The 25405-nt window shown below is 46.9% G+C and overlaps 3 protein-coding genes across 6 annotated transcripts in view; 1 reads left to right on the top strand and 2 right to left on the bottom strand.

Moving 5' to 3' along the window:
* The window catches only part of LOC143808555 (low molecular weight phosphotyrosine protein phosphatase-like), a 42951-nt gene extending 39414 nt beyond the window's left edge, over positions 1-3537 (bottom strand). The window contains exons 1-2 of the mRNA XM_077291339.1: positions 3288-3537; positions 1931-2004 (exon numbers count right to left, since the gene is read on the bottom strand). Of these exons, the coding sequence (XP_077147454.1) occupies positions 1931-2004; positions 3288-3330 (117 nt within the window). The 5' untranslated portion in view covers positions 3331-3537. The remainder of the gene's footprint in view (positions 1-1930; positions 2005-3287) is intronic.
* A 78-nt stretch (positions 3538-3615) lies between these two features.
* SH3YL1 (SH3 and SYLF domain containing 1) overlaps positions 3616-25405 on the top strand; it is a 121134-nt gene continuing 99344 nt past the window's right edge. Inside the window, exon 1 of one of the 3 annotated variants that reach the window (XM_077291335.1) lies at positions 3616-3700. In XM_077291335.1, the coding sequence (XP_077147450.1) occupies position 3700 (1 nt within the window). In that variant the 5' untranslated portion in view covers positions 3616-3699. Of the gene's footprint in view, positions 3701-23147; positions 23375-25405 lie in introns of those variants that run through there. The other 2 variants (XM_077291336.1, XM_077291334.1) reach the window with 2 other exon arrangements.
* Positions 7976-23150, bottom strand: LOC143808554 (low molecular weight phosphotyrosine protein phosphatase-like). Of its 2 annotated transcripts, none has more exons than XM_077291337.1 (6): positions 22966-23150; positions 21706-21779; positions 18518-18631; positions 14145-14206; positions 12045-12150; positions 7976-8259 (listed from the first exon to the last, which is right to left on the bottom strand). In XM_077291337.1, exons 1-6 carry the CDS (start codon positions 23006-23008, stop codon positions 8182-8184), a joined length of 477 nt encoding a protein of 158 aa, XP_077147452.1. In that variant the 5' UTR covers positions 23009-23150; the 3' UTR covers positions 7976-8181. The 2 variants fall into 2 exon arrangements, with proteins under 2 accessions (XP_077147452.1, XP_077147453.1); XM_077291338.1 differs by lacking the exon at positions 18518-18631 and adding an exon at positions 18347-18460 and having other exon boundaries at positions 22966-23116.

Below are 25405 nucleotides of genomic sequence, written 5' to 3'. Positions count from 1 at the left end.
TTTCCTGCCTCATATCATCCGGCTTCTTGTGGAGATGCTGTACTTACTGCAGTTGTGGATCTTTGAAATGTTTCTGGACATCTGCCTTATACATGAAGACATCTATACTTCCTGTGTTGCAGACCTATACCATCATCTGTTTATTTTGAAGATATTATATGTTATTGCTATGTATAGGTATATCACAGATGTCCGGCTTTATCCATGGTTGTGGATTTTATTCATCCCTAATGCGGGTCTGAGTTTGTATATTATGTAGATCCATTTCTGATGTTCTAGTTACCATTTTCCAGCTGCAGGTGCGCCCCCGTGTGGCCGTGCGCATCACGCTGTGTGCGGGCGGCTGCCGCGCAGGGACGGGTGTCTTACGGGCTTTGTGCGCAGGTCCGGAGGTTTTCCTCCTGGCCTGCGTGCTTGGCCTGACGCCAGGTCCTTGTGCGGAGCCTTCTCGCCGCAGTGCGCATGCGCCGACAGCGCCACTATGATTGGTGGCTGCCGGTCATGTGATCCGGGTCAGGGGGGTTATAGGCAGATCCTGTACCATTAGATACCATATCCCCTTGAGGAAGCAGCGTGTGAGCGCTGCGCAACGTGCGTCGGGGCTCTACCACCGGCGGGACCCCTTCTCCTCTGTCCCCCCTTGTTGCATGGGTAAGCATATTTCTTATGGTTATTGCTGCTGCGTCCTAGGTCTTTATATATGATTTTATAGGGCACTCGCTTTAGACCGTGGGTTACATATCTTTTTAGCAGCCCTTTGTACTGACCGTTTTGCTTCCCATTGCACAAACCATCTTGCGCTACATTAGTGTCTATCATTTATTTACCATTCAATGGTTTTTGTATACGATTATCTTCCTTAGCGCTGGGGTTGGAGGGCAAGGGATTGTCCCTTTCTTTTCCCCTTCATGTATTGTTGTGGTACACTCGCCATTATAGTCCTGATTTTTAACTTTTTGTATAAATAAAGATTTTCATACATTTGTACTCTGGGCTCCTGTTCCTCCTTTCTTGAACTGTGTTCCTCCTTTCTTGAACTGTTAGACGGTCGCAGATCAGTGGAGACTTTGCTACCAGGGACTTTTTGAATGTTGCATGTGACCAGTCTGTCGTTCTTTGTTTTTTTTTTTGTTTTAACTGGTTACACAGATTTCTGTTTTTGGTCATGTGACTTTAAAACCTGCTGTCCTGTCTCCAGAGTGGTAGTGTGGTCTGATCCCCAAATGTGTTTATAGTAACAGACATTAAAGTCCTTTCAATGGTTATTCACATGCTCCCAAGTCCAGCATTACCGCCATCCACATCAAGTCAGCTGATCATTATCCATAAAGTGCAGCCCTATACATGTCCCTAGAAGTCCCTTAACAACAGCTATCATCTGAGACTGTCTCTAGAAGTCCTAAGACCTAGGCACACATACCATTAGTTTCAGTAGTAAAACAGTCCGGTACAGGTCGCAGTACCCTGGGCACATCAGTCACCTAGAATTTGTCCAGCACCCCATATGTCCCATGAGAAACGGCTACAGGAGTTGGGAATGTTTAGCTTGCAAAAAAGAAGCCCGAGAGGAGACTTAATAGCTGCCTACAAATATCTCAAGGGCTGTCACACTGTAGAGGGATCATCATTATTCTCATTTGCACTAGGAAAGACTAGAAGCTACGGGATGAATCTGAATGGGAGGAGACACATTAGAAAAAACTTTTTGACAGGGTGATCAATGAGTGGAACAGGCTGCCACCAGAGGTGGCGAGTTCTCCTCCAATGGAAGTCTTCAGAGACTGGACAGACATCTGTCTGGGATGATTTAGTGAATCCTGGTTTGAGCAGGGGGTTGGATCAGATGACCCAGAAGGTCCCTTCCAACTCTAACATTCTATGATCCTATACATTTTGTGATCTAGAAGAGGATAACTGTGTAACTTCTTACCTGGTGAGATACTCCCTCATCCGATACCACCTTTCTAAACACGGCTTCTGCCATTGGAGATCGACAGATGTTACCTGCAAGGAATGGATAAATCAATGACCTATGAGAGGGTCACTGCGTTTGGAAGAAAAAACGGCCATTTTCCTATCATCCTAAACAACTGCTTTAATGAAAACCGGACACCTGCCCAATCTGTGGACCGCATTGTATCAGGCCCATTTTAAGCCCTTCATGCTCCACGATCTGTCATAGAGCGGGTTGGGGTATGTGGAGCCGGCTCAGGAGCTTCGCTCACTCCACAAAGTGCAGGTGTCGGCTGTGTTACACAGCAGATTGCTATGGTTTAACTGCTTACATGTCACTGAGAAATAACTGACAGCAGCATTTAAGCTTTCACATCATGGTGACATGTTCATGTGGGCACCTCCTGCCTGACTCCCCTCATGACATGATTGGGGGGTGCACTGGGCTCAAACCACTGAAGCTCAGCTAAAGATAATCCCATATTCTATAATAATGAAGCCTTGCAGGATATAAAGCACTGAAACAGTCCACTATGGCGACAAAAAGAAAGTATCATGAAAAATACAATGTTTTTCACCCTAGGAAACAAACAAAAACAAACACAAGTATATTCAATATTGTCTGATTTGTGTACACAGTGTAATCCATGAAGTGTTTGATCAGTAGAAAAAAAGAAAGTCACGCAGTATGGTTTTGGTCACAGCCCCACTCACAAAAAGATGCAATTAAAATGTTGTATGTATCCGAAAATGATGGTAAAAAACTACGGCTCGGAAAGCAAACAACAAGACATTACTCAGCTCCATCAATGAGAACATGAAAGAGTTTCGGGAAAATTACAACAAAACATGTTTTTCAGAAATAAAGAACAAAATAGTAACCCCCCCCCCCCTCACTCTAAAAAATAAAATAATCCCCTCACTATACAAGTTTTGTATGGCTGTAATCCTGCTGACCCCGACAATCCTGCTTCCACATCACAACGAACACAAACCCCGAAAACCTACGGCAGAATAGGGGTCACATTATAGGTGAGAATTAATGATGTGACGCACAACTTAGCCCTTTATGGCAAGTTAACAATAGGGGAGAAGGAAAACAGAAACGTGATAGCTTTTTGCATCTGAGGGTTTGGTTTGTTTTTTAGAAAACTCCACTTTAAAAAAAAAATGTAGAATTCCTGAACTATGAAAGGAAATTGGTTTCTGTCAGGTCCCAGTGTTCATACAACAGCGACCTATGGAGGTAAGAAGAGAAGCCCCCCGGGGTGCAGGAAGTGGTCCCACAGCAGTGTCAGGCCTCCACACGGCCGCCCCTCAGTGTGCACACTCACCAAGACACACGAACAGCACAGACTTGCTCCCAGCTGCCGCCATGGCTTTCTCCGCCGTCTCCGGTGCACACTGGCCGCACTGTCACAGAAGAAGAGGTAGAAGCCTGAAGCCTCACATTACCGGAAGTGCGTCACTTTACGGCACTTAACTTCCAGACAGGACATTACTAGGACCTAAAGTCATGCTGCTGTATAGCACCACGTGACTGGTCTCCTCCAACTTCACCTGTCGCAGCATGTAAATATGGGCCCTGAGTCACGTGATGGTAGGCGGGGCTGTGAGGCAGGTGTTAGCCCCGCCCCACCAGTACTCATCACCTGTCTGTCGGCAGGGAGAGCGGCAAGACGGGGAGAAGCGGCGCCGACCTGTGAGCGCAGCCCCCGGGGAGAGAGGAGCCGGTGCCGCGCAACAAGTGAGTACGTGCTGCTGCCGGTGATGGGAGCGTCACCCAATCCTCCCAGGTATGGATGTCACCTCCCCGGCAGCAGTGGGGCCACTGGTTGTCACCCAGATTCCCCAGTACAGGAGGGGATGAGCCCATTTAGGAGCTGGAGGAAATCAATGACTGCCTCTTTGGTCTGTGCCCCAGCAGATTTAGTGGCAGAAATTTGTACACCCTGCAAAAAACTAAATCCCATTTATAGGAATGGAAGAGTGATGAGCGAGGGTCCAGCAGTCCCAGTACGGGGGTCTCCAGACACCTCTGCTCCATTCACTTCTATGGGAGTTGCAGTGCCCATAGTAACGAGGCGTCAGCCCCCCATCGCTCCTGTTGGTGATTGCTGGGGTCCGGCTGCTCAGACCCCTTAGGCTCTGTGCACACGGTGCGGATTTTGCTGCGGGTCCGCAGCGTTTCCCATGAGTTTACAGTACAATGTAAACCTATGGGAAACAAAAAATGCTGTGCACATGCTGCAGAAAAAAACGTGCAGAAACGCAGCGGTTTACATTCCGCCACATGTCACTTCTTTCTGCGGATTCCACAGCGGTTTTACAGCTGCTCCAATAGAAAACCGCAGTTGTAAAACTGCAGTGAAATCCATGGTAAATCCGCAGTGGACCAGAATACGTGCACATAGCCTTAGTGACCGTACGTTTCTGGCTGGAGGGTGGATTATCAGTAATCTGTGGTGGCTGCACAGCAGTGGGATCACCGCCTCGTACCTGCGGACATCCGCAGCTCTTTATTTGATTGGCCTGCCTGGTGTGATGACATTAAAGCACCAGCTACAGCCGTGGGGTACTCAGGCCGGGTCCGGTAGTCATTAAAGTGGTAGTCACAGTGGCGGTGACCCGGTCTGTGGCCCTGTACATCCCAAGTTAAAGGGAAGGTCTTTAAAGGGGTTGTTTTGAAAGGGAATAAAGAATGTTCGTGACGCCACCTGTAGTATTCGGTCAGGGATGACCGACGCTGCTTAAAGGGGTCCTCTGGTGATAATGGTATTGCAGTGGGGATGGTATGACTTCCCACAGGTGAAGCATAGTGCCCAGGGCTCCCGCTGCAGTGGGCAAAGATGATAGATGGTGTAGTGCCAGAAAGAATGAGGGGACACAAGGTTGCAGTCTCTTTACCTTTTACTGATGAAGTTCCAGTACCCCGATTACGGGGATCTTTGGAATGCGGGCAGCCTGGAAATGACTTGGAATCCCCCTAGCCAGGTGGGGTTGGAAGCCTTCCTTTCTGCGCTGTAGTGTGCGTCCCTTGCTGCCTGAGGCTTCTCACAAGGTCCTCTCTCTCTGTCCTAGGACAGTACCCACATGGCAGGCAACTCGAGCCTTTTTACAGGTGTCCCTACTTGCGGTGATTCCAGGCTCTATGTGCTGCTGTGCCTTCAGGTGTAATGGTGGACAGGCGACTTGAAATCTCCTGCACTCTGGTTTCTGCTGGGGGCATACAGTCCCACACATCCTCTGTGTCCGGTTCCTGCACTTCAACGTGGAGGGAGCTCAGTTGCAGCTCCTCACTTCTCCAGTGCTCCTTCTCCCCTCACACTCTCCTACAGACTGCCCTGTCAGGAGCTGCAGAACCTCGTGTCTGCACAGCTCCAGCTCTCTTCTTGACTGACTAGCTAACTCCTCCTCCAGCCAGAATATATAGGGAAGCCACCCTCAAATCAGGTCCCCTTCTAGCCTGGAGTCAGAACACGTTGCGTGTATGTGTTAAGGTACCGTCACACTAGGCGATATCGCCAGCGATCCGTGACGTTGCAGCGACCTGGATAGCGATATCGCTGTATTTGACACGCAGCAGCGATCTGGATCCCGCTGTGAAATTGCTGGTCGCTGCTAGAAGGTCTGCACTTTATTTGGTCGCTAGGTCGCCGTGTATCGCCGTGTTTGACAGCAAAAGCAAGGATACCAGCGATATTTTACACTGGTAACCAGGGTAAACATCGGGTTACTAAGCGCAGGGCCGCGCTTAGTAACCCGATGTTTACCCTGGTTACCAGCGTAAAAGTTAAAAAAACAAACAGCACATACTCACCAGCGCGTCCCCCAGCCTCTGCTTCCTGACACTGACTGAGCGCCGGCCCTAAACTGAAAGTGAAAGCACAGCGGTGACGTCACCGCTGTGCTGTTTGACTGAGCTCCGGCCCTGTGTCAGGAAGCAGAGGCTGGGGGACGCGCTGGTGAGTATGTGCTGTTTGTTTTTTTAACTTTTACGCTGGTAACCAGGGTAAACATCGGGTTACTAAGCGCGGCCCTGCGCTTAGCAACCCGATGCTTACCCTGGTTACCCGGGGATCTCGGCATCGTTGGTCGCTGGAGAGCGGTCTGTGTGACAGCTCTCCAGCGACCAAACAGCGACGCTGCAGCGATCGGCATCGCTGTCGCTATCGCTGCAGCGTCGCTTAATGTGACGGTACCTTTAGGCTACGTTCACATTAGCGTTGTGCGACGCAGCGTCGGGCGCCGCTGCGGTGACGCATGCGTCATGCGCCCCTATATTTAACATGGGGGCGCATGGACATGCGTTGCACTTGCGTTTTGCGACACATGCGTCACTGCGGCGCACACGTCAGGGCGCAGAGGACGCAGCAAGTTGCATTTTTTGTGCTTCCAAAATCAAGCAAAAAAAGGACGCATGCGTCACAAAATAATGCGTTTTGCATGCGTTGTGCGTTGCGTCGCCGATGCGTCGCCGACGCAACACACAACAACGCAAATGTGAACGTAGCCTTACCTGTGAAAGGGATCCTTGTTGCTTCCAGGCATGGCATCACCCTCCCCGAGAGGAAGGCAATATCACTGTGGTATCCCGAACTCCTGGGGTGCCACATCATCATTCCAGCATGAGGCATGTGTGACATCATACTGGGCCAACTAATCAAAAGAGGAGCCTTCCCTACATTACCTTTGTGGGGTCTCTGATCACTGAGCACCATCTGGGCCTCCAGGGAGGTCGCCTCACGTTTGATTCTTCTCAAATCTCTGCCAGTTAATGTGCTTTTTTTTTTTTTTTTTTTTAACCCCTTAAAGGGCACCTGTCACCTCGTTTTTTCAGTATGAGATAAAAATACTGTTAAATAGGGCCTGAGCTGTGCATTACAACAGTGTATTTTGTGGACCCCGATTCCCCGCCTATGTTGCCAAAATACGTTACCAAAGTAGCCATTTTCGCCTGTCAATCAGGCTGGTCTGGTCAGATGGGCGTGGTGTCTTCCCCCAGATCTTGCTTAGTTTTCCGTTGGTGGCGTAGTGGTTTGCGCATGCCCAAAGTCCCGAATCCACTGCACAGGGTAGTTAAAAGAGCGCGATGTGCACTATTTCATTGGTGATCGGTGGGGGCGGCCATCTTCCTTTGGCTGCGCGTGCGCAGAAGCGGCGCTCTGCTGGCCGCGGCTTCAGGAAAATGGCCGCGGGATGCCGCGCGTGCGCAGATGGAGATCGCGGCGGCCATTTTCCTGAAGCAGAGTTCGCAATTTTCAGCCATAGAGGCGGGGTTTTCGGGTGTTTGATTCACCCTTTCCTTACCCGCTGGCTGCAATATTGGATTAAAGTTCATTCTCTGTCCTCCATAGTACACGCCTGCGCAAGGCAAGATTTCCTTGTGCAGGCATGTACTACGGAGGACAGAGAATGAACTTCAATCCAATATTGCAGCCAGCATGCAGCCAGCGGGTAAGGAAAGGGTGAATCAAACAGCTGAAAACCCCGCCTCTATGGCTGAAAATTGTTCCCTCCAAATTCAGGTGACACAAGTCCCTTTAAAGGCAGGTTTCGGAGTGGACCCATCTGAAAAAGGTGTATATTCTCCCCTAGGAGAGATGTCTGGCCGACTTTGAAAAGAAAATAATCGCCATGGTTTACATGAAAAACAACGCTTTTCCCCAAGGTGTTTACAGTAAAAACACTCGCAGTCAGTAAGAAAACGGAATACAACCATTGATTTTTGTGCTTCTATTTGTTCCCACTTACTGCCAATTAACAGTACATAAAGCCTATAACATACGGTATACATGTCAATTTAGAAAAATGAGAGCTTTCCTCCACTGATAGTGTAAAGATCCAATATGTGAAATGTTGCTTTGGTCATAAAGGCCCCAAATTAGCCATGCTCATTAGTTAAAGGGTAGACAAAATACAATATATATATATATATATTTATATTTGAGATCAACCTGGTTTCATCTATTCAGAAACCCTTGACTTGTCTGGAGGAATGAAGAGGAATAAAGTGCATCTGCCGAATTACAATGGGCTTTATTCCTGAATTAGACAAACATGGTTCAGTGTGAGGATCGTGACATGAAAGGCTTTGTCATGATATAAAATTATAGATCACGTCTTGGTAAATATGACACAAAGATTAATGTCCTGTGATCACACAACAGAGCAAGCCATGACACAGTGTTAACGTCATCACTTAATATTGTGTAATAACATGTAATACTAGGAGCACTTTTCCAAAAAGGATTTACAGCATCTAACACATTGCTGGTAGACAGTCTCAAAATCTTCATCGCTGCCCTGTAAATGGAAAAGGGAAAAGTCCGTTAGGTTTCCATGTATACCGTATATACTCGAGTATAAGCCGACCCGAGTATAAGCCGACCCCCCTAATTTTGCCACAAAAAACTGGGAAAACTTATTGACTCGAGTATAAGCCTAGGGTGGGAAATGCAGCAGCTACCGGTGAATTTCAAAAATAAAAATAGATGCTCCATACCGTTCATTATGGCCCCATAGCTGTGCCATATAGTGCTCTGCACCGTTCATAATTGCCCCATAGCTGTGCCATATAGTGCTCTGCACCATTCATTATTGCCCCATAGCTGTGCCATATAGTGCTCTGCACCATTCATTATTGCCCCATAGCTGTGCCATATAGTGCTCTGCACCATTCATTATTGCCCCATAGCTGTGCCATATAGTGCTCTGCACCATTCATTATTGCCCCATAGCTGTGCCATATAGTGCTCTGCACCATTATTGCCCCATAGCTGTGCCATATAGTGCTCTGCACCATTATTGCCCCATAGCTGTGCCATATAGTGCTCTGCACCATTATTGCCCCATAGCTGTGCCATATAGTGCTCTGCACCATTATTGCCCCATAGCTGTGCCATATAGTGCTCTGCACCATTATTGCCCCATAGCTGTGCCATATAGTGCTCTGCACCATTATTGCCCCATAGCTGTGCCATATAGTGCTCTGCACCATTATTGCCCCATAGCTGTGCCATATAGTGCTCTGCACCATTATTGCCCCATAGCTGTGCCATATAGTGCTCTGCACCGTCCATTATTGCCCCATAGCTGTGCCATATCCATATAGTGCTCTGCACCGTCCATTATTGCCCCATAGCTGTGCCATATAGTGCTCTGCACCGTCCATTATTGCCCCATAGCTGTGCCATATAGTGCTCTGCACCGTCCATTATTGCCCCATAGCTGTGCCATATCCATATAGTGCTCTGCACCGTCCATTATTGCCCCATAGCTGTGCCATATAGTGCTCTGCACCGTCCATTATTGCCCCATAGCTGTGCTGCTGCTGCAATAAAAATAATAAAACACATACTCACCTCTCTTGCTTGCAGCTCCTCGGCGCCATCTTCCCGGCGTCTCTCCGCACTGACTGATCAGGCAGAGGGCGGCGCACACACTATATGCGTCATCGCGCCCTCTGACCTGCACAGTCAGTGTGGAGAGAGAGACGCTGGGAAGATGGCGCGGCGCCCGGCGTGTGGAACGAGGACAGGTGAATATGTAATACTTACCTGCTCCCAGCGTCCCGCTCCTTCCCCCGGACAGCTGGTCTTCGGTGCCGCAGCCTCTTCCTCTGTCAGCGGTCACCGGCACCGCTGATTAGAGAAATGAATTATGCGGCTCCGCCCCTATGGGAGGTGGAGCAGCCTATTCATTTCTCTAATGAGCGGTCCCACGTGACCGCTGTACAGGGGAAGAGCTGCGGCACCGAAGACCGTGGGACAGGCAGGGGGAGCGCCAGGAGCGCCGGAAGCAGGTAAGTATGCCTCAGCGCCCTCTCCCCCTCACCCGCCGACCGTGACTCGAGTATAAACCGAGGGGGCACTTTCAGCCCAAAAATTTGGGCTGAAAATCTCGGCTTATACTAGAGTATATACGGTATTTACTAGAAAGAACTATTACTCCCTACTGGTACAGAATGCCGTCACCGTCAATCGTCTGCAAGAAACTGAGCACAACTCTGTATTGGGGTATGTGCACACAACGTCTTTTCCAGGCAGATCCGGCCTGATAAAGAACTGAAATGCTGCAAAGAATGAACAGATCAGCAAGTCTTGACATTGTTCTGCTTATGTCTCTACTTTTTATTTTTTTTTCACTTTTAAATCCGCTTCAGACTTTGAAAGCCATGAAGCTGCTAAAAGTATTAATCAGACCAGTCTATGGAAGCTGCTCGTTATTTATCGGTTCAATGACCACAGGTATTTTCCTGAAATGTCGTCACCTTTAAAAACTCAGCGGTTCCAGCAGCGTCTTAAAGATATCATGTGCACATATCAGAAAGGGTTTCCATATTGCGATACATCCCGGTTGGGGATTCACTTTTAAGCAGTTGTTTACTCATAACCTACACTATACACAGAAGGATTGGGACAGATCATAACCATAGGATTCAGTCCCATTACCACAGCTGTATAACATCCCACCCCTCACCATGCCATCTGTGACAGAATGGCTCGCCGATACCAGCACAGTCCTGTAATAGCCAGCGATGTAACAAGTCAGTTTGCAAAATTACTTCTCTCCTAATTATGCCACCATCATCTGGGAGTGTGATTAAGAAGTGTGGCCAAGTTGCTCAGGTTCCTTAACGTCTCCAAAGTGAATACCAGGTAAAGATGCAGAGCCGGATTCACCAGGTGCATAAGTCGCCAACGCTCTGCTGACTCCATAACTGCAGAGTCCAAAGCTCTTTAGGCATTAACATCAGCTGAAAAATGTATCTAGTGGAAGCTTCATGACATGCCATGCCCAAGCAGCTACTTACAAGCCTTACATCACCAAGCACAATGCCTAGTGTCAGATGGAGTAGTGTAAAGCAGCCACCATTGGACTCTGGGGCAGTGGAAACACGATCTGTGCAGTGACGAATCACACTTCTATTCGGGGTTTGGCAAATGCCAGGAGAATATTAGGCTTCTTTTACACTTGCCATGATTTTGCGGCCCGTTTTTGCAGCCCCATAGATTTTTATGGGGCCACAATAATTCCACGGAGTGCCGCCGTATTTACGGCTGTGAAAAAAAAAGATTGAGCCAGCTTGATCTTATTCCCGGCTTACGGACACCGCCCCCATTGTAAGTCAATGGGGCTGCAAAAACAACAGAAGCTTGTTTATGCAGTGCGCAGTGACTTCCGGTTTTGTGGACCGCTTTTTTTCCCCTAATACTTTCGCTATAGTATTGGGAACCCAAAAAACAGCGATCCGCAAGTTTTTTTGCGGTCCGTTATTGCGGCAGATCTTGAAAATTGCGGCGATACAGCCCGCAATAACAGGCCGCAAAAAAACCCGGTATGTGTAAAAGAAGCCTTAGTTGCCTGACTGCACCATGCCAACTGTACAGTTTGGTGGACAACAGAATTTTATGGAGATGTCTTTCTGGCATCAGCTTAAGCCTCTTTGTTCTAGTGAAAATAAATCTTAATGTTTCAGCATAAAAGACACTGGAAAAATGTAGTTTCCAACTTTGTGGGAAGACTTCTGTTGTCCTTGCACAAAGCAAGGTACATGAAGACATGGTTGGGCAAGTTTGGTGTAGAAGAACATGACTGTCAGCAATGAGCCTTGATCTCAACCCTATCGAAAACCAATCACCTTCAAAAGTGCTATTCTGAATGAATAGGAATAAATTCCCACCGACATTGCAAAATCTTGAAGAAAGTCTTCTCGGAACAGTGGAAGCTGCAATGGGGTGGTGGTTAAGGTTGAGGACCAACTACATATTAATGCATATTGATCTAGCAAGGTGATGTTATAAGACATCCCGTAAGTGTCATGTGTAGGTGTCCCAGCACTTTCCATATAGTGCAGGCTCTATGGTCTATGATGGTTTCCATCCCTAAAATGGACCCTGAACACGAGATTAAAGTGCTAAAATTGGTGAAAAGTCCTCACACTTTTGAGTATGTGCACAATGTGTCTTTTCGGACATCCTTTGCGGAGACTTTGCCACCAGCAATATTTTTTTATTTCACAAATAGCAGTGGTTGGCTTCCAAGCAGACCATAGCTCAATGCTAAAAAGAAATTTAGGCGACACTTACGTAATATGGGTCTTCAATAATGAGGCGTTTCTGCGGGTCGTAGCTTCCAAGCAGTTCGATTTTAGCTTTGCAGTTTTGCACTTGGTTACATTTACGTTTCAAGTCTCTGCAAAACAAAAGCCACACATTTAAAAATATCAAGTATCTTACCTAGTCCCATAGATATCTGAGGAGAGGGGTCCTACATCCGAGACCACCGAATTGGAGGGATATTTAAAACAATATAAACCAAGACAGTTTAACAAATATATATACACACCTGTAAATAGATTAGCATTACTAAATTGTGGGCAGCTTCCTTAACCTGTGTAGTGTTCTTCATCAAAAATACGGATAGTAACATGCCTCGCTGGAATAAAGCGATAGATCAACATGCCATGTACTGCCTTTCCATTTCTTGCCTACGGGACTGCTGGAGATAAGAGCGTTTCACTCTGCATTCTTTGACTATGGGACCGCCGTGAATGCACAGTTGCTTCTCTCTTACAATGAGGAATCAGATTTTAAGTCATGAAAAAGTCAAAATAGAATGAGTATTGTCAGAGTCCAGCTATAGAATAAGTGTCCAAATGTGATCAGTCTCCGTCCACCCAGCCTGACAGCTGCAGCTTATACTGAGCAGTGTGAGACCTCAGCAAGCACATTTTAGAAGTTGAGGTAGATGGCAAGAATGCTACATGTCTACCCAACTCCATGCCAAACTGCATTTTGTTTTCTTGCTCCAAGAACTACAGTATATCTCATCTAATGCACAGCCCAAATGGTTTTAGTGGTTTCTACAGCAGTCCAATTTGTATCGGCATGCGATCTGTTATGATCTGGTGGCCTAAGAGCAGCATGAGACGTACTCTGGAGAAGGTGGTACCTGTACTGACCGCAGACCCTGAACTTAACACCGCAACTAGAAGTAGCCGTGGAATGTACCTAGCGCTCCCTAGACATCTCGAAACAGCCGGAGGACTAATTACCCCTAGAGATAGAAAAGGGAAAACTATCTTGCCTCAGAGAAAATCCCCAAAGGATAGACAGCCCCCCACAAATATTGACTGTGAGAGGAGAGGGAAAAAACATACACAGACTGAAATGAGAATTTAGCAAAGGAGGCCACTTCTAGCTAAATAGAAAGGATAGGACAGAGTACTATGCGGTCAGTATTAAAACACTAGAAAATATCCACCACAGAAAATACAAAATCTCCACAGCTAACTAAAGATATGGAGGGTATATCTGCATCTCCAGAGATACCAGCTTGGCTAAACAAATCCTTATACAGACCAAGCTGGACAAGACAAAAACATGGAAAAGAACTGAACAATAAGGCCACAGCATGTGGACAGCAAAAATCAAGGCCAGAACTTATCTTTGTTGAAATGAACTGCAAAGCAGAAGAGACCAGGCAGGGATGTGAATCCTCCAGGAACAATGGACAACTGGCACTGACTAAAGGGTGAAGCAAGACTAAATAGCCCAGTCAAAATTGCAAAAAGTGAACACACCTGATAAATGCTGCGATTCAGAGACAGCAGCGCTACCACTTACAACCACCGGAGGGAGCCCAAGAGCAGAATTCACAACAGCGATCCAGAGGATTCGTTTGTTCTGTCTACTTTCACTTTTGAACTGGATAATACTCCTGCATCCTATAAAGTAACAGTTCTGTAGTATTTTGAAGATATTCACACAAGAGTATTTGAGGAAATTAAGTGCCATTAAGACGCCTCCAGCTGGTTTACAGCAATGCAAACAATAGAGATGCTTCACATTTGAGCGAGGTGAGCAGGGACAGTCACATCTACTCAGAAGTGCCTGGAAACATACATGACTGGCAGGTCTAATTTACCTGCCCCTTACAAGGAGACAGGTATGGGATACCTGCTGATCCCAGCCCCGGGATGTGTGCACAGACATTCTCCTTTAGTGATGGAAGTGAGTAGAGCTGGAATAACCATACCTGCTTTGTTCACAGTATGAAAGGGGATCAGACTGATTTTTTAAGTTATTTTTTTAATTAAAATTTTATGATTTCTTTTCAACAAAATTGTAGCAAGCCGTTATAAAGTAATGTTTACACATTTGGAAATACGATAATAGTTAACTGACCTCAGGTTACTTTCATCCATGCATAGAATGTAGTCATAGGAGAGGAAATCATCTTTTGTGATCTGGACATAAAAAGAAATACTGGATTAACCAGACATATTAACTCCTTTCTCCCACCATGGCGAGTTCCATGAGACAAGTGATCCTACTCGACACTCCGAAGAGCACTTTACATTTCCATTTATTGATTCTGGCCTCTCACCCTGCACGTTTCAAGAGTGACATGAGGCGATGGTGTGCAGTGTTACCCAAATATTTGAGCAGCCATGGTCACTAGAAGACGACGGCAATTAGTGTTTCAAGACGTAGATGAGACACAGTTGCCAACAAGCCATGTTGTTAAGTCAACAAGCAGGAGCAGAGTGCGGAAGTGGAAGACTAGGTGGTGGATGATGAAGTCACTGACTCAACCTGGGAAGGTGCCATGCAGAGCGAGGACGGCAGCGCACGGGGTGGTGGTGGTGGTGGGGTTTGATCCGCAGCACAACAACAGGCAGAAGGAGGTAGTGGGATAAGGCAGGCAACTATTCCTCAGAGCAGCCACAGGCAGCAAGATACCAGGACAATGGTTAGGTGTTCCCAAGTGTGTGTTTGTTTTTTTTTAACAAAGTCCAGAAAACCAAATAAATGTAATTTGCAACCTGTGCCGTACCAAAAATCAGCCGTGGCCTGACCACTACCAGCATGCTCAGGCATGTCATCCAAGTATGCGACTAGGTGGGCTGAATACCTGGGTCAATAATCAGTGTCTGCAGGTGACACCACTGCCTCTTCCCCTGCGCATGCCAATCCCCTGTCGTGGATGCCTGCCTCCCTCCAGGCATCTGTCTTTGGACATTCGTAAGCACCATCTACAACCATATCTACCTCCTTGTCCCAGCTGTGCATTCAGCTGTCCCTACCCCAACCCTTAGAACGCGAGCGGAAATACGCAGCCACCCACCCAAACACAAAACGGCCACATTTCCATACTGCTTGCCGTGGAAATGTTGCAGTTTAGGCTTGTGGACACATGCAACCTCCTTGCGGCGATTTTCCCTGGGTATTCTGTCCACAGCAGCCACCATTTCTCCCATTGTGCCGTCCCCGCCTTTCACAAGCACGTGACCCTTACCATCACCTGTTCCCTGACCAATGCAGTTACTAGGAAGGTCCACTCAAGACACGTAGACAAGTGCTTGCGACATTTCCCTCACGGCACACTGTGTGAACCTTGTGGAGGCCAGGACCAAGTTGGACTCTGGGATGGCATACGTGCTACAGATGCCCAGAATTGCATAACCTAGCGCCATATGGGTTTTCCCCCACATCCTGCACCACTTCCATCTCAGAACAGTCATCCATATCAGTCACAAGCTGGAAGCACTGCCTCAGTGAAGCAGCAACAGGCTGTGCCGAAACGCGTTTCCTTAGGTGACAAACCGCACACCGCTGCAGAGATGTTGAAAGGTCTAACAAACCAGACAGATCAGTGAGTCTCGCCACTAAACCTACAACTAGGCATGGTCGTGTGTGATAATGGCCGTAACCTGGTGGCGGCTCTGAAGATTGGCAAGCTCGCACACGTTCAATGCCCGGCCCACGTGCTCCACTTAGTGGTTCAGCACTTTCTGAAAACCTACCCAGATTTGACTGCGTTACTTGTCAAAGTACGGCGTGTCTACACCCAATTCCGCAAGTCACTTACAGCTGCCACTGGTCTGGCAGTGCTGCAGCAGCACTTGCAAGTGCCACCTCACCGACTGGTTTGTGATGTTAGCACGCGCTGGAACTCAACATTACACATGTTGGCAAGGCTTAGTAAGCAGCAGAGGACAGTAGTTGAATGCCAGCTAAAACATGCCAGTCGTTATTCCAGTCAGCTGCTGCACATAAGAACAGACGAGTGGTCATGGATGTCTGACATCTGTGAGGTTCTAAAAAAACTTGAACGAGTCAACAAGACGGTTTTCGGAGATGACGCCATAATCAGTGTAACCATGCCGCTTTTGTATCTAAAGGCTCAATGCTCATAATTAAAAGGAGGTAGCTTTGCATGCAGGTGGAGATGGAGGCAGAAAGTACGTAGGGTGATGCTGCCCAGCCTCATCTCATCGCGGATTGGGGGAGGATGAGGTGATGGCTGGCTGATTGTGCTATAGAGGGTACTAGCCACACCAGTTTCATCCCATCCGTTCAGTGTGGATGGGTTGAAGAGGAAGAGATGGAGAGTTGTCCTCCTGGTGGGGACAAAGTAGTCTTGCCTGTTGGGAGTCTGGCACACATGGCTGACTGTCCCGATACTTTTCCCATGACCCTCGCATTATACGCATTTTGGGTAACAATGATTACTGGTGGTTCACGCTTCTCGACCCATGCTAGAATGATAACTTTCCATCTCTACTTCCTGAGGTGAAGAGAGCTGGTTAAAAAGGTGAAATACCAGAAGACCCTGGTTGAACAGTTAGTAAAAAATCTCCATCTTACTACCCAGGTGACAGAGGTAGTTGTTAGACAACAAAGGAGTAGAGACTAGGGAGACACACACCAGGTCCAACAGGGGAAAGGGAAGTCCAGCAAAGGTCTGGGACAGCAACCAGGAACTGATGCGCGGGGTAATTTGACAAGTAGGGCAAAGTTTTGGTACATGGTGAAGGAGTACCTGCCCGACCCTGCCAGAATCTTCTGGGATTCCGCTGTGCCGTACAACTATTGGGTATCCAAGCTGGACACCTAGCATGAACAGTCCCTCTACGCCTTGGAGGTGCTGGCCTGCCCTGCAGCTAACGTTTTGTTTGAGCGAGTTTTTAGGGCTGCTGGAGGCATAATAACTGATAGGTGCATCCGCCTGACAACTGAAAATGCTGACAGGCTGGCTTATCAAAATAAACAAGGCCTGGATTGGCCCAGACTTCTTATCCCCCAGTGGATGATGGCAGTGGAACAGAAAGTCAACTAAAATGTTCCTTTTTCTGGTGTGTTACCATGCACAACTTCCCACCCAAACAAGGGTATACGGTAGTTCTTTTCTAATTCTAATTGTGTCCTCCTCCAACATATCTACAGGGTCATGAGCCGACCCTCGCTCTTAGTTTTTCCAGGGTGTGTATGAGGCCTAACACTACAATTCTTACATACATATATATGTATACCCCAGGGTTAAATGTTTTTCAGCCCCTGCAGATAGAGAATGCACTAATAATGTAGGAGTCCCACTCCATAAAATTGGGGGAAAAAGTGTTTTCTGAGGCCTTCCTATATGTGCTTTCCAGGGAGTATTGCAGTCCTTCCTAATAATTGCATATAGCTCTGCAAGTGATCTTGGCGGTATAAATAGTCCTCAATATGCTGGGACTGGTGCCTCGCCAGCTTCTCTGGATGTTTCTAGTCATTTTAGTTCTCCTTCCATGTTGTCTACTGTGGCCATAGGAGACTGGGTAATACTGAGAGAGATGTCCCAGCTATTAACATAGCCTTAAGTTTTTTTTGCAGCTTTTTTTTCCATTAATTTTATGCATATTGAAAGCTTTGTTTTACTGTAGCAGCAACAGCTAGGAGTTTTCAGGAATGTCATGCACACAATTGATTTTTTTTTTTCCGGACATGGAAAACTGCGTTTTTTTAAAGAAGCAGCATGTCAATTCTTTCAGCGGTTTTTTTGCAATGCTTCTTCACCATTGAAATTAATGAGAAGTTACAAAAATGCAGCAAACACACTACATGTAAACATAGCCTAAGGAGTTGAGGAGGTTTTTTTTTTTTTATATCTTTTTAATTTGCATTATACACAAGTAATTATACAGGAAAGAAGGTTTCATAATATTTTTTCCTGTAAAATCCATCTTTATCTCCAGTTGTGTTTTATTTTCAGTCCATAAAAGTGGAGTAATACTCTTGCAACATTGTTCCTAGCAGCGGCATGGGAATCAGATGCATCTAGGCATCTAACTCCTTCATTTCAGAAGTTTTCCTGTACACCCCCCCCCCCCCCCACCACCAATCAGCTGATACCAAAGGACGCGATTACATGATACTACCTACTAAAATGACTCATTGGTTAAAGAAGAGACCTTGGGGGGGAGCTGCTCTTCAACACGTGGTCCAGCAATATGGAAATTTCAAAACAGCAGGTGAGTCGCAGCCAGGGTAATAAAAGCTAGCAGTGCCATCCAAGTAGAAGAGAATGGTGTTGGAAACTTAGCAGAAGACGGACTGTCCTATACCTGTCGTGCTTTATGCGATGTTTCGGTAGCATGGCTTTTAAGGCACTTTACGGCCCTTGAATCGGGGGAGCAACCCACGTTCCAGTGAGAGGTAGCAGCGCTGTCTATGGACCACTGCAATACAAAACATAATGGATAGGATTCAATGACGGAAGGAACGAGATACATTACCTGCCTGGCAGTGTGATTCATGGAAACGCCGTGCTTCTTCATACAGCTCTGGCCACGATAGTCCGGGGGGTTTCCTATTTCATAAGTAGAGGTGGCCGCACTGTCTATGTTCCACTAGAATAGAAAGACAAGCAGTCCAATTCATCGGCACACATTTGTATACGCCATTATCAACCCAGCCACAGGTTTTATATTAGAGTTCCTGGCAGTTTTTATCCATTCAGTAGCAGTTTGGCTGTTTGTTTTAATGGAAGGGTGTGAGTAAAAAAAAAAAAAAAAAAACACCTGCGGAACATCTTGGCAGAAGCAGTCAGACACTGCACCAAACCAAAATGTCAGATAGCACTTCTCCAATTATTTCATTACACTGGAATCTGTATCAAAGTAAGTGCAGATCCTTTTAAGAAGAACAAGATTTTGGAAAATCCCTTTATATTCATATGTAAATTAGCTGCTTAGCACACAGTGTGTGGGACTGCACAACTCCAGTGCTCCCTACTCGTCTCCTGCTACACAGCAATTAGCTATCCCACAAAACAAAGAAAAAGAGTGCTCCTGAACATAGCCCCACCCACTGTGCTCACATAACCTCATTTGCATAGCAACATAAAGAATGATTTTACTATTAAGCATAGTCTTAAATGAAAGGAACGGCCTCTTAGCTTCTGTATACCAAGGCTATAGGGACACGGACTGCACGACGTTACATCGAATTAGTGGCCGTAGTAAAATCAAACACTGTTCAGTGGTCGCAGATCAGAGGAGATTTTGCTACCAAAGAGACTTTTGAAAGTTTCATGTGACCAGATTTAAAAACCTGCTGTCCTGTCACCAGAGTGGTCGTATGGTCCTTGCCTTAGATACAAGCCTATGAAATTTGCAAGAGACATGTCTGCACATTGATGTCGTTATACATGTGGCTCAAACGTTTCCCCCAAACACACAAGTGACTGGGAGAAAATGTGCAGAGAAATATCTTGCCTTTTCAGGTCCTGGCCGTCTAATCTATGGATACAACATTTTTAATGATCAGAAAAGCCAGTGATAAATGACATTCAGCATACCATTTCATGAATTATCTAGTGTTAGGTCCAGTATTAATGATGGGCAGCTCGTGGCCAACAGTGCCACTAATAATGGTGTATTGTAGCTTGTAGTCAATATGACATTACAGAAGATTCACTGGAAATGAATCCTCAGCATTGATCCTATAGCAGCCTCTTCTAACCTCCTGCGGCAGGGACGGTCTCACTGTGGCTGCTCTGCACCGTTTATTACCAGGCACAGATCACACAGCAGCAGTCTGCTGACAGGCCAGGAGGACGGACAGCAGACGTGTCCTGTGTGGTATTACCCTGCAGCTAAAGGAAGCAGCAGCAAGAAAAGCATTCAAGTAGGACAATGCAAATTAGAGCAGTGCTTAACCCCATTTTCACGCCAATCGTACTATTAGAGGTTTGATAAGAGGCAATGCTTTGCCTTATAGAAAAAAAGCGAAGACAGGACTGACATTGACTGCAGCACTGATTACAAGATCCTTTCTCAGCTTGGGGAGTGCACAGCCCCCGGCCGCAGCACATTACTACTTGAGTTTTAGTCACTTGCTGCAGATCAAGCCCCGTGCACCATCTACTAGGCATCTCTATCCTCTGTTACAACTTTTGGGCAAGTACAAAGCAAAAAAGTTCTCTCCCAGGATCTTATAGAAGTGAAGATAAAAATTTGCATTATAATCCGGGTGCTTCCAGTGATTATGAGGTGGCCGGAGACAAGTTGGAAAGAAGTTTTATTGAAAATGTGTTTCATAGATGATCCACCTGCTTCCTCAGGTACATTTGAACAGGATTTCACATGTGAGAGAACTTGAATCAACTTAGAATGAAAATTTTCTTCCAATTTGTCTCCGGACTCATCATATCCACTGGCAGCGTCAGGATTATCCCACAAGTTTTTAATCTTCATTTCATGGTCCCTCTTCCATTCCAGAAATTATGAGTCCATGAACCAACGGTTAGAAATGCAACCCCATCTGCACCTTCCACAGGGTTGTGGAAGGTGCAGAACCTAACCAGCAGATTTATCGATTCACACAAGGAGCGATTTCCTTTTCTCTTTATCAGCCATGGCTCAAATCTTGATTCCCACTCAAACTACGATGGGCAAAATCTATGGCATGGTTTGGTATCAGTACAGGTTTACGTCCCCTACATGTGGCTATAGAGTGGAAACTCCCTATTCATTTATATTACACAGTAAAGTTCTATAAAAAAAAAGTGTGAAATCCTTCAACCACAACAGTTCAAAGTTTGAGTATGCCCTTTACATAAAGTGATGTCATCACTTTGATCTGTTCAGGCACAGCATCAAACACGTGGCTGATCCCAAAAATTAAAGGACAGTAAAACAAACTGGATTGCATCCCTATTCATTTAGGCTGCTTTCACACTAGCGTCGGTACGGGGCAGTTGCGCTGCGTCGGCCCGACGCATACTGTGCAAAAAATGCCTGACGTGGGCAGCGGAAGCAGTCTTACTACGCTTCCGCTGCCCTATTGCAAGGTCCGGGGAGGAGGGGGCAGAGTTTCGGCCACGCATGCGCAGTCGAAAATGGCGGACTCCACGCACAAAGAAACGTTACATGTAACTTATTTTGTGGCGGCGGTGCACCAAAAAACCGTCGCACGACGGTTGCGACGAGTGGCACTGCGTCGCAATGCATCGCTAATAAGTCTATGGAGAAAAAACGCATCCTGCGGGCAACTTTGCAGGATGCGTTTATTATCCACAACGACGCATTGCAACGTGCAGTGCACAACGCTAGTGTGAAAGTAGCCTTAAATGTACCCTGAATGAATGGCGGCTGGACACTGCAGAAACAAACAGTGATTAGCCATTCATTCTTCAGACTGAGAGCGCTCCTAGACATTGGACCACCACTCAAAGTTCTTCCAGCAAAAAAAAAAAAGAAAAAAAAAAGTGAGATTCCAGGTTGTGATGTAGCAAAATACCAAAAATGCCAAGGGGGTGAATACTCTTGCAAGCCACTGTCGATCACTAGTTTCAGTAGTAAAACAGTCCGGTACAGGTCACAGTACCCTGGACACATCAGTCACCTAGAATTTGTCCGGACCCGCCATGATATTATACATTTTCTGTGATCTAGAAGAGGATAATCGTGTAACTTCTTACCTGGTGAGATACTCCCTCATCCGATACCAGCTTCCTAAAAACAGCTTCTGCTATTGGAGATCGACAAATGTTACCTGCAAGAAATGGATAAATCAATGATCTAAAAGAGGGGGCCACTGCGTTTGGAAGAAAACATACTTTTAATATTCCAGGGGGACCGAGAACGTGCTATACACTAGTTGGACGAGCAGGCGGTTTCTCACCAATAGTACTGGATTAACAGGTCTCTGCCTACATGCACCTATAGACCTGTTAATCCAGGGTAGAGGGAGGGTAAAAGCTGGCGGGACCTGTCTGTCCAACTAGTCTATAGAGCGGTCTTGGGCCTCACAACTATTACAAGTATGTTTTTTTTCTGTGAAATACTGCAGCATTTCAGAGTCAAACATAGCTGGGTAAGATAATGTGGCTCACAGATTGGGCAGCATGTATCAGGCGCACTGCCAGCCCTTCATGCTCCATGATGTATACATCTGTCATAGAGAGGGTTGGGGTATGTGGAGATGGCTCCGGAGCTCCGCTCACTCCACAGAGCGCAGGTGTCGGCTGTGTTACACAGCAGACAACAGATTGCTATGGTTTACCTGCTTACATGTCACTGACAGCAGCATTTAGGCTTTCACATCATGGTGACATGTTCATGTGGGCACCTCATGACATGATTGGGGGGTGCACTGGGCTCATACCACTGTGAAGCTCAGCCGACGGCTTCATACGAGAAGGTGATGTGTCCCATATTCTGCTATACTGAAGCAGAAATACCGTAACTAAGGCAGAATTACAGGTTACTTTCCGCTGCACTTGGATTAATACATTATATGTGAGAATTAATGAGATGACGCACAACTTATCCCTTTATGTCAAGGAAACAATGGGTGAGAGGGAAAATAAAAACGTAAGAGTGGGTATTCTCATTCTCTGGTTATTGTATGCAATGAGTCCCTGCGTGGCTCAGATGAAAATGTGGTTTTTATATGTTATGTGTAACCAATAAAATCTGATTAAAAACGTCAAAGTGATCATTTTTTGGCACCGTCTGAGGGTTTTTGAAGAAAATTTAATTAAAAAAAAAATATAGAATTTATGAACTATGAAAGGAAATATGTTTGTCTATTCCCAGTGTTTCTATAACGGCGACAGCTGGAGTCTGAATCCAACAGCGACCTATGGAGGTAAGAAGAGAAGCCCCCCGGGGTGCAGGAAGTGGTCCCACAGCAGTGTCAGAGCTCCACACGGCCGCCCCTCCGTGTGCACACTCACCAAGACACACGAACAGCACAGACTTGCTCCCAGCTGCCGCCATGGCTTTCTCCGCCGTCTCCGGTGCACACTGGCCGCACTGTCACAGAAGAAGAGGTAGAAGCCTGAAGCCTCACATTACCGGAAGTGCGTCACTTTACGGCACTTAACTTCCAGACAGGTCGCCTGACTGGAGCTGACGTCATTCTGCGTGTCAGTGATGGCACCACGTGACTTGTCTCCTCCAGGTCACATGTCGCGGCATGTAAATAAGGGGCCCTGAGTCACGTGATGGTAGGCGGGGCTGTGAGGCAGGTGTCAGCCCCGCCAGTACTCACCTGTTCGCAGGAGAGGGGCAAGACGGGGAGAAGCGGCGCCGACCTGTGAGCGCAGCCCCCGGGGAGAGAGAGGAGCCGGTGCCGCGCAACAAGTGAGTACGTGCTGCTGCCGGTGATGGGAGCGTCACCCAATCCTCCCAGGTATGGATGTCACCTCCCCGGCCGCAGGGCAGCAGTGGGGCCACTGGATGTCACCCAGATTCCCCAGTACAGGAGGGGATGAGCCCATTTAGGAACTGGAGGAAATCAATAACTGCCCCTCTGTGTTTGGTGTGTGCCCCCGTACAGCGCCCCCGCAGAGCACTGCTGTCCACCCAGCAGGTTTAGTGGCAGAAATGTATACACCCTGCAAAAAACTAAATCCTACTTATAGGGATGGAAGAGTGATGAGCGAGGGTCCAGCGGTCCCAGTACGGGGGTCTCCAGACACCTCTGCTCCATTCACGTCTATGGGAGTTGCAGTGCCCATATTAAAGGAAACCTGTCACCCCGTTTTTTCAGTATGAGGTAAAAATAGTGTTCAATAGGGCCTGAGCTGTGCTGTGCAATGGTGCCTTTATTATCCCCTGATTCCTACCTTTGCTGCCAAAATACCTTAGTAAAGTCGCCGTTTTCAGCTGTCAATCACGCAGGTCTGGTCAAATGGGCGTGGTGAGATCGCTGTTTCTCCCCCATCTCTTGCTTTTCTTCCCGGCGTTGGCGTAGTGGTTCGCGCATGCGCAGCAGCCGAATGCCCTGCGCAACGGCCGAAAAAGAGCGTGATCTGTGCTATTCCCCTGGTTATTGGCGGCGGCCATCTTCCTGAGGCTGTGCGTGCGCAGATGGAGTGCTCTGCTTCCCGGGGCTTCAGGAAAATGGCCGCGGGATGCCGCGCGTGCGCAGATGGAGAATCTTTGTAGATTTCAGTAGGCTCCAGTGATCTGATTCCAGTCAGCAGGTAATGTGTGTGTAGGTGTTTTGTTTTGTGTTGTTTTTTACCGAAGATGGCTTTTAGCTTCTTTTCAGAATGAATGATTTCTGGAGCAGAAATGACTACTAAGCAGAGAAAGAAGCAGATCCTTCTGATATATTACAATGTTTCCTATATTTGCTCGTAATATTAATTTCAGCAAACATTTTATTAAAGTATAATGACCATTAAAAGAGATTGTCCACGACTAGGACACCCCCTTCTCATTCCTCATGGGTGGCCCTGTTAAAATTAAAACCCCTATAGTCGCCTCTGGTGCCATTCCGGTAGTGTTGGCCCTTGCCTCCCCGGGGCTCATGTGAGTTTATGACGTAATCTGAGCCCTGCCCCCAGTCGGTGCCGACGTCACTGTCCAAACCTTAGGACAAATCGAACACTGACAGGAAGCCAGGGCTGCAGCGGCTCTCTAACTTCCTCTTGATGTGTGATTTGTGCGCAGCTCAAGAGACGCCACAACCACACGTGAGTTCTGACACCTCCCGAACGGCATCGGGGTTATGTTTAGACGTTTTTATTTTAACAAGGCCAGATGATCAGATTGAGAATGTCCAAGTTTAAAAGATCGTCTTAGGATGTCGTTCCTTTTGGTGCTATGTCAAGATGTGGCTGCCTTCTGAAAGTTGCAGTTACCTTTGGTTGTATCATCAGAGATTCCTTGGAGAAGCCACTACAGGGGTTGTCCTTTCAGAAGTGTTATGTCGTAGACATGGTTGATCTGACGTCTGCTTTTGTCAATCCTGGCACTTGTGATAGAACAGATTTATGCTATATTTTGATATCTGAGAACACCATGAATAACGATCCCGTCAAGTTATCTGCAATAGTAAATCATCCCCTGAAGGTTTCCCAGTGTCTGTGCTGTAATGAAGAGTATGGGGCTAAAAGTGATGAGACTCGTGGAAGTCAAGCCTGTCCTTTAACAGCCTGAGTAGGAAACTCTCTGGAAATTCTGATTTAGCATTTTATTCCTGTGCTAAAGGGCATTTCCAAATTCTGTGAAGGACAATCCCCTGTTTGATCCTACGTTCAGTAGCTCTGTTGTGGCTTGTGTCCAAAGCCACCTCCTTCCCAACATCACTACTGGGCATATCCCAGCTGTAACCCACCTTCAGCTTTTAGCCAGTGATGTCTTCTCGAAACTATAATCCTATCC

This window comes from Ranitomeya variabilis, chromosome 2 (assembly GCF_051348905.1).
Source record: "Ranitomeya variabilis isolate aRanVar5 chromosome 2, aRanVar5.hap1, whole genome shotgun sequence".
Classification (NCBI taxonomy): domain Eukaryota; kingdom Metazoa; phylum Chordata; class Amphibia; order Anura; family Dendrobatidae; genus Ranitomeya; species Ranitomeya variabilis.
This window is presented reverse-complemented; position numbering and strand designations above follow the sequence as displayed.

Excerpts from the sequence above, each read along its gene's own strand:
- LOC143808554 (XM_077291337.1), bottom strand. The coding sequence starts at position 23,008 with ATGGCGGCAGCTGGGAGCAAGTCTGTGCTGTTCGTGTGTCTTG. Across the intron at positions 14,207-18,517 it reads TGAATCACACTGCCAGGCAG|ATCACAAAAGATGATTTCCT; the intron begins GTAATGTATCTC and ends TTTTATGTCCAG. Across the intron at positions 12,151-14,144 it reads ATGGATGAAAGTAACCTGAG|AGACTTGAAACGTAAATGTA; the intron begins GTCAGTTAACTA and ends TTTGTTTTGCAG.